Source organism: Rhipicephalus sanguineus, chromosome 4, assembly GCF_013339695.2.
Source record: "Rhipicephalus sanguineus isolate Rsan-2018 chromosome 4, BIME_Rsan_1.4, whole genome shotgun sequence".
Classification (NCBI taxonomy): domain Eukaryota; kingdom Metazoa; phylum Arthropoda; class Arachnida; order Ixodida; family Ixodidae; genus Rhipicephalus; species Rhipicephalus sanguineus.
The window spans coordinates 14799554-14813334 of NC_051179.1; the positions used below are offsets into that span (position 1 = coordinate 14799554).

Consider the following 13781-nt stretch of genomic DNA (forward strand, 5'->3'; position numbering starts at 1 on the left):
GGACGGCGACCCACAACGGATGTGCTTATATGTTGAATACGATATGGCCTCATTGAAAAGATAAATCATCGAACAAATAAGGCTTCCACGTGAAAGCCAAAAATGTGCTAAACCTGTCATCTCCACCTTTCGGCATAGTAGACTTTTTATTTTAGAAAAATAGTCGTCTTATGACATTTAACATTTCCTGCGGCTGCACAATAAGCCGCAAACGACCGAACGCAAGACTGCCAGTTCCGCTGCGACTACATGACATGCAGTTTTCGATTTACCCCTCCCCCAACTTGCTTTTCTCTCTCTCTCCCCCAATGAAATGCATATGCTTGGAGATCAAAAGTGCCTGTACAGTCAGGACTAATTGCAAGGCGAAAAGAAAATAAGAGATCACACCGTCTGCTCCGCGCAATTAACTACATGAAGTCCGACGTGCAATCGCGCTGTATATGGGAAACGTGCAGCACCTACAGGTGGCGCAACAGTCCACTGCACCAATTAAAGCCCCTTTGCGCCGCCAGCGCCACGAGTGGCCACGTCATCTTCAACTGGTATGCCACGCACCGTCGTCTCTCCGTCTGCCCGCGTTGCATGCAAGTACCACGGTTCGCACGAAGGCGACAAATTTGATAAAACGGCTAGGCTTTCAGAAAGTTGGAAGTGCAGGATTCTTTTGGGGCCTCAGGTTAAGAGAAAGCACGAATTATACGGAATCAATCATGTTTTCGATGTGACAGAAAGCACGGACGTGCGACGGAGTGTTTTGAAAGGGCGATTCGCGCGGCCAGCCAGCGTAAACATCGAAGCATGGGCCATCACCATCGATGTTTGTATGCATTCTTTCTTGTCATTCTGCCTGCTTATTGTTGAGCAAACGATTAAATTTGTGTGTGACGTGTGTTAGACAACCCCTTGCGATGGGCGCAAGTAAAACGTACGATCGCCGAACTGCACGTGTTGCATTTAGTAATGCGTGGCAGTTCCAGGAAGATTTCCGTGCTGTAGCTCAGCTTCGTCCGTAGACGTTGCTCGGGCTGCGTGAGTCATTGAGTAACTTTGCCACGTGCTAGCTTTGCAAGTGATATCTTAGCGGCTTTGCTTGCACGACAGTGATGTTAAGGGCAACGACAGTACAAGGGGAATAAAAAAATCATGCCATCTCCCGCTAAAGGGGCCAATGAGGCGATGCGAAGCAGCGTTTCGGCATGTCGAGCCCGCGTTTCGTTATCCATACCAATATGGATAACGAAAAGTAGAAAAAGAATGCACACCAACCACCCTTTAGTTGCAACGTTCGGAACTGGTTGCCCATATAGGACGTGCGGAAACACACACAGACACACACACACACACACACACATGTGTGTGTGTGTGTGTGTGTGTGCGTGCGTGTGTGTGTGTGTGTGTGTGTGTGTGTGCGTGCGTGCGTGCGCGCTTCCCCAAGCGTTAATACACCTCGCACACAACTGGGCGCCAAATCGGGGGACGCCGGCCTTTCCCTTCATGTTGTAGTCAGTGTATAGGTGCCGTGGCTACATAGCATACAAATACCAAGAGTACGGCTTCGGGTTGCACATACACAGGATACGGCCACATTTTTACCACAGCGCATTAGAATATATAGCTCTGGACTTCAGTATTCGCGTTTAACTTATGCTGGCACTGCACACTTATATAGCTTGACCTTCTTTCTCCCTCTCGCACACACGCCTTTGCTCGCGCAAAGATCTGTAGATCTCGCTGGAAACTGGGCGAAAATAGCCCATAATATTTCATATACCTCATAAGAGAATGCATTGAACGAATGAACATTACCTGTTTTATTTAGTACGTATACTGAAGCATTTATGGCGCGCAAGTTTTTCAAAAAATTTCGTCTGTTCGAGCATTTAAGACAAGTTTTACACAATAACTTACAGTTTATATTAACTTGTTATAAATGTTTACGAGACTTTTGCAACAGTCTCGCTCACGTTTTCGTGGCATGTATCTCAGAGCGGTGTACAATACCACGGCCACTACCTAAATACATCAATCTGTCCGCAGATGTATTATTATTTGTAGTTTAGAAAATTCTGATACCATACTTTCTTTCAGTTTTAAACTAGAGATAATGTCTACTGGTGAATTTTCCCAATTTCCAGCAAATCGACAACAAGATATCGTTACATTATTATTATTATTATTATTATTATTATTATTATTATTATTATTATTATTATTATTATTAGTGTAGGCTACAGCGCCCCGCTCAAACAGAAGCAGTCTCCGTTATGATACGGCGTGCGTATAATAAGCACGCACACGCGTGCCAGAAACTCCAGTGGCCACGTGATGCAATTAAGCCTCGTCCTAAACTTGCTCAACGGCAATGGTTCATTACTCAATTTACGATTCGTCAACTTACAAAGAAAGCAGGCGAAAGAGGATCTCGCTTGATCTTCACCCGAGGGCCAAAGAAAAAATATAAAGAGCGAGCATCCATGCTTGAGAACAGGTTCGCGACTGTCTCATTACATTACGTAACAGAGCATGGCAATCTCAATTCGAAGCGAGCGTGAGTTCTTATCCGCTGTCGGCCTTATAGCAAGCACAGCATCCTGTTCCCACATCGAAATCGTGGCTATCCCAACGATTGACGACGGGTTTTTTGCGCACCGCCTCTTGCTTTTTAAAACTCGGCATCAAATTTCCTGTTTGTCGCAATACTTTCTTTTTACTGTACAGTTCTTCACTCACGGTTTCCCAATGAGAGTCAGGACAAGTGGCGTTTTAGGGGTAAAAAACGTGGTGACGTCTCTGTTAAGTGACATTTCCGGCCCAGCTCAGGAGCGCTACGTCCGGTCTAAGATTAATCCGTGTACCACGCGGTGCTTTCTGGCAGCGGAAAATACAAGCGAACGGTTGAAACAGGTCCCATGAGTTTTATAAGTGCGACCACAAAAGCAATAAACAAGAGAAGAAGAGAGCGCGCGCAAGCAAACGCGAAAGAAGAGCGCAATAAGGAGAAAAGGTGATTCGGCTCACTGCTGCAGGGTATATAGTTTCGTACACACACACACACGCACACACACATTACACTTGTCTTTAGAGCTGCTTCGTCAATAAGACCAGCTATGGCGTCCATAAATTCGGTTCCCTGTTTCTAAAACCACCGCAACGATTGTCCCGCGTTCGGCTGCGAAATACTAAACAGCTGAAATGTTGCACTGCAGGCGTCTAGTTTAACGTTCTTGTGAAGCCGTATATATATATATATATATAGACAAGCGCCTCATCCACAAATTCTTCAGCTGACAAACATGAACACCCATCAACTTAAGTTAAAACATTCGTGTTGTGCTTGTTGTGACGTTTCGAAACTCCGATGAGCGGCAAGCGCCGTTCATGTATTCAATTGCTTCTGCAGGGAGTATATGACAACGTGCACGAACAACAGCATCAACAACGAAACAAAGATTCGGCATTCCGTGATCAATATTATTTTCGAACGGTTGGTATATGGTCGTCATGCCTAGTCCTTTCACGAGCGAGTGCTCGCTCGCGCTTGGACTATGGAAAATGTACCAGTACATCTGTAAGCGTCGTTTCTCCGAGCAAAAAATAACGAGACACAGCAGCGCCTCTTGGTTGTTTGAAAATGTCTTCATTGGTTTTGCCTTCCGAGTAATGTACAGGATGTCGGGATGGTATGTCGCCTATCCTCTGCCGTGGCATCTATAGAAGGATGTACCATAACGAACCCGGCGCGGTGTCAACGTGGGACGGAGCCGGTGGAGTGGCTGCCATAGAACCAAGACCTGTCTTCACTTTAACGCAATCATAAGCGTTTTCAGGTGATCGAGAAAATGGCCGTCATCTCCTCCGAAGTCAATGACACCTCCCCTCCGGAATCAACCTCCTCGCCTGGTGTTCACCAAATCGAGTCTTCGAGGCGTGAGACTGGTATGTCTTCATTGTGCGGTGCACTTGTGATCCCAACTGCACATCTCGATCATACTCCTCATCCACGGATGTATGGAGTGGCCCTTTTCACCCTTTCTGGTTGGCGGAGCACTGAGATTGGCGAGAGCTGCTGTCACCTAAAGTCCCTAGATTTTTTCTTTAACACGAAAGTGTTTTATGCCGGGGTCAACCGAGACTTTCATGACGTATTTCCTTCACGGAAATACGTCACGGCTAAACGCCATCAGATGGCAAAGAAAAAAAACTTCCAGAAAAGTTCCGTTGACAAGAGTCGAAACCATGACCTCTCGGTCCGCGACGACGGTTTGAAGGGCGTTTAGCCCACTCAGCTACCGCCAAACACATAACGGAGGCTGCATGGACGCGCATTTTTTTTTCTCTCTTCCTTGCTAATTACCGCCAACCATTGAAGCGCCACCGACGAATCTCACTGGCTAAAGGCCGAGACAGACGGTACGATTTTCCATGCGATGCAACGTCCGACGCGGCGGTGGGGAAACCGGAATGGTGACCTTTCATACCCTTCTGGCTGCCGCACCGCCGCGTAGGCCGTCGCATCGCATGGTAAATCGTACCGTCTGTCTCGCGCAACGCTCGTTTTCGGTAGCCATGTTCTTACTAACGCTTTTTCAGCACCTGGTGAAATGCGCCCCCGCTAGCGGGAGGAGAAAGGCGCGTCGCGTTTGCATATTGTCCGCTGAAAGATGCGTGGAAGCGGCATTCACACAGGGGACTAATCCTCGGGGGATAAAGGCGGAGCCTATTGACGTCAGCTCACGAGGAGAATTCCCAAAAAATGTTCCCTACTGACATGGATGAAGCGAACGGAGGGGGAGACCAGTGTTACCAGACTACTCTGGTAGCTTGTACCGCCACCAGAGTGGCGGTACAAGCCACCCTACCACTATAGTACAGGAGCAAGTGCAACAATGTGGCCAAACAAGAGCCCAAATACCGCCATATCCCCCACCGCCGGGGGATCGTCTGTCCTGTCGGGGAAAAGGTCCCCGTCTCCTCCGAGGAGTCGCGGGGGGCTCGCGCCCACTCACTAATCTGTGACGACGTGGTCACGTGATCCGCAATCCCCCGTGTCCCCCGCCGATTTCTCCCTCGCGTGAATACCCCTCACTTTCACCCTCGATAACAAAGACTTACGAAGGTTGATTTACGTTGTGAAGTGACTGGCATAAGTGTTTCGTTACAAAGGGGTTTGCCTACTTGCTGCACTAGTGAGAAATACGGGTCCACGGGAAAAGAAACGTCTATGTGCTACGCAATATAATATTGATTATAGTAACAGAGGGGGCAGCATGCCTCGTCGTTAATTCATATTTAGGACAGCTAATACCTTGCTTCCTGACGAGCACATCTGGACGCAACGCCTTGAGGTATTTTACAGCGTGTTGTAATAGCTGGCTAGCAGATAAGCGGTTCTTCAAGGATATGAATATGGCGCTATATCCTGCAGAGGGAGCAGGGCTCAGCGCCATCGGAGGTGGGGACAACAAATAAAGTGTCGAGGTTCATACTGGCGGGGGGCCTCAGCTGCGGGGAGTGTGGCAGCTACAACCACTTCTAATGTTCGAGAGTCCTTCAAAAAAAAAAAAAAAAAAAGTTCCAGATGAAAGAGTGGTCGCAGGTATCGAGCCTTTTAAATCATTCAAAGAAATCTCGGCACGTGCGCCTTCTTTAATTCTCGCACATTCCGACGACGGAAAACGCGTTCTGCCGCACGACACGGAATCGAACCGCGCCGCAGCACGACTCGATGCAAAAGAGAAAGGCGAGCCCGCAGAATAACAGGCGGGAGACGCAAATAGTCGATTGCGCTCTACGGAAGCAGGTGGAAGAATAAAGGTGGGGGGAGGGAGGGCAGCCAATCGATTCAGCACCGCTGCAGACGCCGGTTCTTCTCGCCCCTGCTCTGCTCGAAATGAGCTGGCGACAAGATGAAGAACGCCCGCCGCCGCCGCCGCGGATCGGTGTGCCCGGGAGGGAAATTTGCATTCCGCGCGGGTCGCGCCTTGGCACGGCGCTGTGCCGGTACACGCCGCCGCAGTACGACCGAAGGCGGCGAATATCATACAAACGCCGTTTCGAAACTTTGGCACCGCGTTTGAAATAGCGCTCTTCTAAACACCGGTGGACGGGTAATCCAACAGTCGCCTCCTAAAACTCGCATAAGTGGTGGCTGTCGATTTTTAATCGGCGAGAGAAGAGAATAAACAATTTTAGCGGGTGTCTGAAATGCTCGAATGTCGAAGTTATTCGGCTAGAATTAAAAAACTGGCACGCGCTGAGGTTGCTTCGCGTGTGCCAGCGAACGGCACCAAGGATGATTATCATAAATGTGGCGCTCGTCCAGTGTGCTTGTTTATTCTTCGTCTACGTCTTTTTGCGCTGCTTCTATAATGCAGACGTTTGTGGTGCAAACATATGATATCGTTCCAATCAGAGTCAAAGGGCAAGCATTATTCATGCGTCCTAAGCTAGTTTTCAAATATGAAACGAAAAAAACGATAGCTGTTGGTTGATTTAGGCATTGAGGGGGAAGTCCTAGGCTGGAAATCTGACTGGCAATTATTCCCTTTATTCGCCTCTTTCTCTGCCCATGATTCTCTACACAAAATGTCTTCAGTTTTATGTATTCTGGAGCTTGCTACATAAGTGGTAAGAGCAAAAACGTAAAAAAATAATAATAAATGAACCGGTCACAGCCTTTAGCAGATTTTGTTCATACAGCGACTGATTGTTGGAGTAAAGAGAAAACAAAATATGCCTCAACACCGCCCTCCATTCCAGCGTAGAATATTTCGCAGTATAACTAAGTGACCAATTATTATGTGTGCATCGTTAGGCGAGTACGACGCAAACAATCATGCGCCTGCTACAGAACACGCAATGTCGAAGGCGCGCGCTCTCACAACAGTCGCCCCCTTTCAAGCTGCGATGGCGAGCGGCGCAAGAGAAACAGAAGGAGAGGTGAGAACACGCGAGGGGAGAGGCAAGAGCATCCGCCATGCGCAGCTTCCAATGAGTCCACATACAAACCAACTGCCGAGTATGTAGTATCGAAGCGCCGAGGGGTGCGCATGAGCCGACTCGGTTTCCCGGGCGAGGCGTTCCCCACTACCACTACCGAACAGTGACGGAAGGGCGCGAGAGGTGGCGCCACGCTCGAAACCGACAGGGCGAGTCGGCTGCTGCCGCCTCACCGCACGCGGCGGCAACGGCAGCGCGGCTCATCGGACCGTGACTAATGTCCGCCTCGGGGGTAGGCAGCAGCGCGCGGCTCGGTGGACAGCCTCGCTGAACTCCCCGCCAGAAAACAATAAACAAACCGCTGCTCTCGCTGGGCTGCCGCGGCGCTGTTATTTGAAATGCGGCAACACGCAAGCACAGCGCCTGGCGACGATGATCAAGGAAGTCGGCCCCGCTCGTCAAAGAACTTAGCCAACTGTGCGCGCACTCAATTACGAACTTCCATGTGGAACTTGCTGTAAAGCCCGTCAACTTTAGTTTGAGGGCGCCTCCTTCGTCGATCTGCATTGTCATGTGTAGAATAGACAAGAGCAGTAAAGTGCGGTGACGGGACGACAACACTATCATCCGCATATAATCACAATTCTCAAACACACAATTTTCAGACAAACGTTTTAAAGACATGACGGTGTGTACCACTGCATGATAGTACATACAGTTTCACTAGAAAAGGCTCCATTTCGCGCTCATTGATTAAGTCAATACATCGACAACAGATTTCGCTGCCAGAGGTGGCGATCGGTGTGTGATCCCTGCATGGTGTTCGCAATGCTTCGAGGGCGTGGTGGCGACCTTTTTTCGGCGGCGATTTACGGATTGACGGCGGTGGCGCCACGGCGGGTAAAGTTAGCCGCGCGCTGAAGACGGCGGAAGCAGGGGCATTATAGCCGCCAGCTCGCCTTGCCGGCGGCGGCTTTCACGAGAGGGGAAGCGGGCAAGAGGGGGGAGGGCGTTTTTAATGAGCGCCGCCGCTAAGAAGAGCAATTTGCGGCCACTCACCGGATGCCTATTGGGGAACATTGCGGATCGATGCAGCCGCCAGAGACGGCCGTCGGGGGGCGCCGCCTTCAGCTGGCTGCTGTCCACGCCGGCGCGGAAGACGCACCGGGCTCTTCAGGCGCCCGCCATGGAGTCAAAATCCCGCACGATTCAAGGTATCCGGCTTTCTCGCGAGCACCGCACAACGCGACCCAGGTGTGGAGTCTCCCAAAACACAACACAAGGCCGCGACGCTGCGAGCAATGGCGGCGAGCAGCGACAGCAGCGGGCGAGCAGGCGCCTCGGCGGTCGACGAAAGAGCGCGCTGTTTCCTCGGTGGGCCGCGGTGTGGCGCAGCGGCGCAACAATCCACAAGCAGAGAAGCGCGATGGGGAGGAGGGTGTGACACCCTCCCGGCGGGGCTCAACCCGACGACCACCGGCAAATCGGAACACCAAATATGGCTCACAGTATGATTGCCCTTATCAACAAACATGACCGGTCGCCAGCGCCACTTTCTCCCCTGGCGGCCGCCGGGAGCTCGCGGGCGGGACGCGGCAAGCACGTGGGGCGCCCGCCTCCGCGCGACGCGCGCCAATCGTCGCGCCGCTCGGCACCTCCGCTGACAGCCGCGCGTCAGGAGCGCGTGACCGGCGCGCGGCGCCCCTGATCTGTAAATACAACCGCGAGAGATAACCGGCCCGAGCAGTTTTCCCCGCTGCAAGATTTCCGGCCCTTCGAACTTGGTCGTCTTTCGCTCCTGTCGGCCTCAAAAGAAGAAGCGCCGACCGCGCGCCGTTCTCCACTATAAACAAGAATGCGCCCTCCTCCTCCCTCACTGCGTCGCGTCTCCTCCTCCGCGCTCTGCCGCATGGGCTTAATTTAAATAAACTCTCCCACGCTCCGCGAGCCTTGTAAACCCACTTAGGTGGTGATACATTGTGGTGGCACTGGGAGCGCACTAATTGCGCGCCGCCGCCGGCATAATGGAGAGTAATTGACGGACTAGGCGAGCGCGCACTCTTCATAATTCTCGCTTCGCCTCTGCGGTGTCTGGCGGCTTCGCTCACCAGCAGAGTGGTGAAGTGTCACCCTCTCTGGTGACGCGCCGCCTCCGCGTCGTTCAGCGCGACAGACAATTAGAGAAGTTCTCGCCAAATTGCCTTTCTTGAACACTGCCCCTCTTCACAACCAGCCTTTTCCGAGACACTCAAGAAGCTCGCGGAGGGTCGCGAACCGCAACTTTTATATAATGACTGGCGTTTCCACGGAGCAAGGCAGCATGGGCGTTGTACACGACCCAAATGGAGAGTGTCGAGCTCACGACGACGACTGGTGTCGCTGCAGTACCCTTACGAATGCTGTCGCCAACTTCAGGCGAAAATGTGTAATTTCATGTCAAATGCGAGGTCGAGAAAACAGCAGTACCGCAGAGCACTGTGCGTGCGCCTTTACAATAACGCATGAAACGTTGCCCTTGATCCATTAATTACGTTAACGTTAATTACGTTAACGTTACGATCCATTAAATAAGTCGGCGACGGGATGACAGCAGGTTAGTTCGTTCCGTACGTAAGCAGAGACAGTGAAGAGATCAGAGACGTGGGAAAACAAAACAAAACAACTTTATTCTAAGGATATTGCGGCACAAGAACTCTAATACAGCACTTATTACAAACTAACAACTACATACAAACTCAATAAATCAGATACAGGAGAGAAGGATTATAAACTACACAAAACTAACAAACACTAAAACTACTGATGCGAAAGTTCGAAGATATAAACAGGGGAAGGCATACGTGTGATGACCGGCAGCGTTGAGTCCACGACGATCGGATGCGAGAAGTCAGAGAGAGTTCTGCCACGACTGCGATGTCGGTGGTGTTGCAACGCTGGTGTTTCCGGGAGGCTAGTGCTTGAAGGCGATCTCGGGCAGGTTGAGCTAACCCGAGAGGAAGCTCCGATGTCTACGATGCGGACGTTAATTTCTCGTCACAACTAAACGAACGGCTAAGTTTAGGTGGCCAGCCGATACAGAGCCACACTAAAAACTTCCAGAAGGGATACTTGTTGATCTGCTTCTACACCATGTTGGTAAGCGACTAGACTGCTTAGCAGGGCCAAATCCTGCGCTTAAATCATCCTCGTGTCCCCTCATCCTTTTCCTGGGGGAACAAGGGACCTCTACCTGGGTCCAATCATGCGCGTTTCATCGTTCGAAACTCCGCCCTAAAATTACAATGACCACACCCCCTTTTAATTGGGAGAGGGTCCTCAACTGAGCGAGGGTGACAATCTGTTGGGGTGATACGGCTTGTCCACCAGAAGTTTTTTCCCGTGGGAACGGTCAGTTTGCTTGGCTCTCAGCCGGAGCGTCTTGAAGTCAAAAGCTTGTTCGGAGTACCTCGCGGCCTTTGCAAGATCCTGCCGCCGCCGCCGTAGGTACAAAGGATCAATCGTCAGCGGCGACGTTCGAAGAAGGACACCCCATTCAGCACTTCCCGGCTCTTTCCAAGAGTACGCGGTTCCCGCCGGTCAGCGGGGAAGAGCGGCGCCCGTTAATTCGCCGTGACGCCGGGTCGCAAAAATCGCAGTCCGTGACAATCCCATATTGACATGTTTTCGGTAATTGCCCTATACTACAGTAATTGCCCTATTCGAAAGGGTATTCATCTGAGCGAGCATGGAGCTGTCATGAACGATGCCTTGTAAACTTCACTGTATGCTCCAAGCTCGGAGAATCACTAAAATTATGTTCCAAAACACAAACAAAAACATCACAAATGGCATCAAAATGACGCCATGTGCGCCATCGGTGTTCCACAAACATATGACATTGTCTTCATTCTCTTAAGGTCATCGTCATGGTGCAGCGAAACAATATGCACATATGAGTTCTATGCAGTGCACAAGTAACAGCATGATAAAAAAAAATGGTCATAACTTGTACAATTTATTTCATCGACAAATACAACCATTTATAGATCAGCGGCGTACTGAGGATCTTATTTCGGATGGGGGGGGTCCGATTCAAGTACGTGTGTGTATTTGTGTATGTATACATGTACAAAGTGAAAAACGTGGGAAGGGTGGACCTACCCCCACGTTATCGATACGCTGGGGAAAGTGGTCGATATCGCTTGGTTTTGGAAAATTACCAGTGTCTGTTATTTGTATAGTACGCGTATTATGTCTATTATGTAACTGTATCCATTATGTCTGTGTAGCTGTTATGGCTGGCACAAGACACTTGCCCGCTACCCTTTACGAAGTTATGCCCCACACCAGGATAACCTGGTAAAAAACAACCTAGTGGGACAATACCTTCCCGCATGCACTGCCCTCGTTCTGTACATATATAGGTAGTCTGCGTCACCTGCTCAAAAAGGAAAAAAAAAACTTTCCGCAGCACGTCATTGATGCCAACGACCATGCAGGCCATATTTAAAGAGTTGGTGAGTTTCCTTGGCTTGGTGGATTACAGGAAGGCTTTGCTAAACTTATCTTCAGTTTTGCGAACCTCTAACAATCTGCTAATTACGTGTCCCATGAATATAGAAAAGGAGGATGGATATCTTTGTAAAACATATTTAGACGTAATACAAACCCATGTTCAGTTGATTAATAGAAGCAAGGTGACTTCTGCGACTATACAGCTCCTAAGCTATATAGACTTCGCACAACTGATATAATCCGCTGAGAAGAATTACTGCCATTAACTTGACCAAGAAGCTGTAGCGCTGATCTTTGTGTTTCAAGACTCCACGTGTACACCTCTGAGGAATGCTTTTTGTGTGGTTCTTACAGACCAGAAGTCGTTATACTATAGGACGTTTGGCCACGACAAAGGCCCATTCCAGGATGTGTTCCTCAATGGTTGTTGGCTCTTCCTTATCTGCTTGCTGTACAGTCCGGTCCACTGTTAAAGAAAACACTTGGATTAGTACCTTTCATATTGTTGGCCCCCCAACGATAAGTTGATGTGGAAATAACATTTGTACATGACACTAGTCTGTCAAAAGGAGTCAGAACTGTCAACCACCAGTAGTATTATGCAAATCGAAGCCACCATGCTCAGTGTGAGAGAACGGAATCCAGATATGTCCGGCACGCAAGTGCTCCGTTTAATATTGGACCCGTCTGTACATGTGTCTAGAAATAATTACAGGGCGTATACATTTACGGGCTGAGCAGTTCGTCACTGAAACGCGACAATTTCACGGTTGAACGTACAACAGCAAATTTTTTGCCAGGAATTTCTTTTGGGAACAGGCGGAGGCGCCTTTGAATAGGTTCTGGGCAGGTGGGTGTTGTTGCATGTCGTTTTGAGGTGCCCTATATACATATACATATATACTGATATTTAATAACAATAACTACTGTTACAAAGCAGATACGAAGGTCCTGGGCCAGCTGTCTCCAAACGAGTCTTGCTGCTTCTTGGACACCCCCCCCCTCATTTCGGAGGACGGATTTACCTACACCTGCTGTCTTTTCCCTGAACTGAGCGCTTCGGCGGGAAGCTGGTTGCTACACGCGGGTCCCCTCCGTGGGACGCGTATTTGCATCGAGTGTGCTTTTGGTTAAAGCTGGTGCCTTTGTTCGTAAAAGGATTATCAGTTCCCCGAGGTGGCACTGTCCCCCCCCCCCTTTTCTTCCGAACTGGTCGGACGTGGAGAGTGAGAGCGCAGTGGTCCCTGGCGTGCCATCCTGGGGGCGGTGACCTATGTGTCGAAGAGACGGACCCTCCAAAGGCATGCATGCTTGTGATTGGACGTTTGCTAGTTATGCAGCTTCAAAGGCATGCACGTTTGTGATTGGACATTTGCCGATTAAGGAGTTTCCCTATCTTGGGAATGAAGCGTATTTAAGGAGCAGCAGAGCGTCTGCTCGGGACGGATCGATCGGACTAGATGTCGCTCTGACGATCCTGTCCTCTATGATGTTGTAAATAAACCTCTGTTAAGTTTCCTCAACGCCAGTCTCTCTGCCTCGGCTTCCTGCTGTTCTGGACATCCCTGGGCCTGCGGTACGACCCCCGCCTCTCAGCTCCACGCTACCCCACGAGTCCGCGTCGGCCAACGTCGCCGCTCGTAACAACTAAAGTCACTGGAACGGGAAAAGTACCGCGACCATCCTGCGCGCCGCCATATTTGGTCCAGCGCGGCCGAAGCGGCGGCGGTGCGGTGCTGATTTCACGTGGAGTAACGCATGTTTTACGCATTGCGTGCGCTTTTGCAGCCCCGAATGAAGCATACCGTTGTTCTCTGACTGATTAGGAAAGAAATAGCGGCAGTTTCCACTTGCCTACATGCGCACGCACGCGTACTAACGCGATAAAGAAATGGTAACTGCGCGGCATTTACGCGCTCGGCTGTCTGCATTTATTAAATGCGAAACATTTCTTCGCGAATTTCTGCGACTTTGTACGTATCTATCTATCTATCTATCTATCTATCTATCTATCTATCTATCTATCTATCTATCTATCTATCTATCTATCTATCTATCTATCTATCTATCTATCTATCTAGCCGCCCCCGACTTTGTGCTGTCCTGGCTGCTTCGTTAATGGGATGTGCACCAAATTCGGTATGGCATAACATGACTGTATGACGAATATAAATTACAGGTGATAACATGAAAATAATGACATGCATGCCATGCACGGCATGAGTTACATGCCATGCTCATGGTGCACTCGCGGCCGCTTCGATAGCTTGATCTATTTCTGTATGACGAACGTTAGTGATAGGTGGTAACATGAAAATCATGACTTCCATGTCATGTACGGCATG

At 49.8% G+C, this 13781-nt stretch overlaps 1 protein-coding gene across 4 annotated transcripts in view; it reads right to left on the reverse strand.

Annotated features, from left to right (window-relative positions):
* Positions 1-8433, reverse strand: part of LOC119389452 (transducin-like enhancer protein 4) — a 68106-nt gene extending 59673 nt beyond the window's left edge. For 3 of the 4 annotated variants that reach the window (XM_037656723.2, XM_037656720.2, XM_037656719.2), the window contains exon 1: positions 8002-8431. In XM_037656723.2, coding sequence (XP_037512651.1) covers positions 8002-8022 — 21 coding nt within the window. In that variant the 5' untranslated portion in view covers positions 8023-8431. Of the gene's footprint in view, positions 1-8001 lie in introns of all 4 variants that reach the window. The other variant, XM_037656721.2, reaches the window with a different exon arrangement.
* Between the last annotated feature and the right edge of the window lie 5348 nt (positions 8434-13781).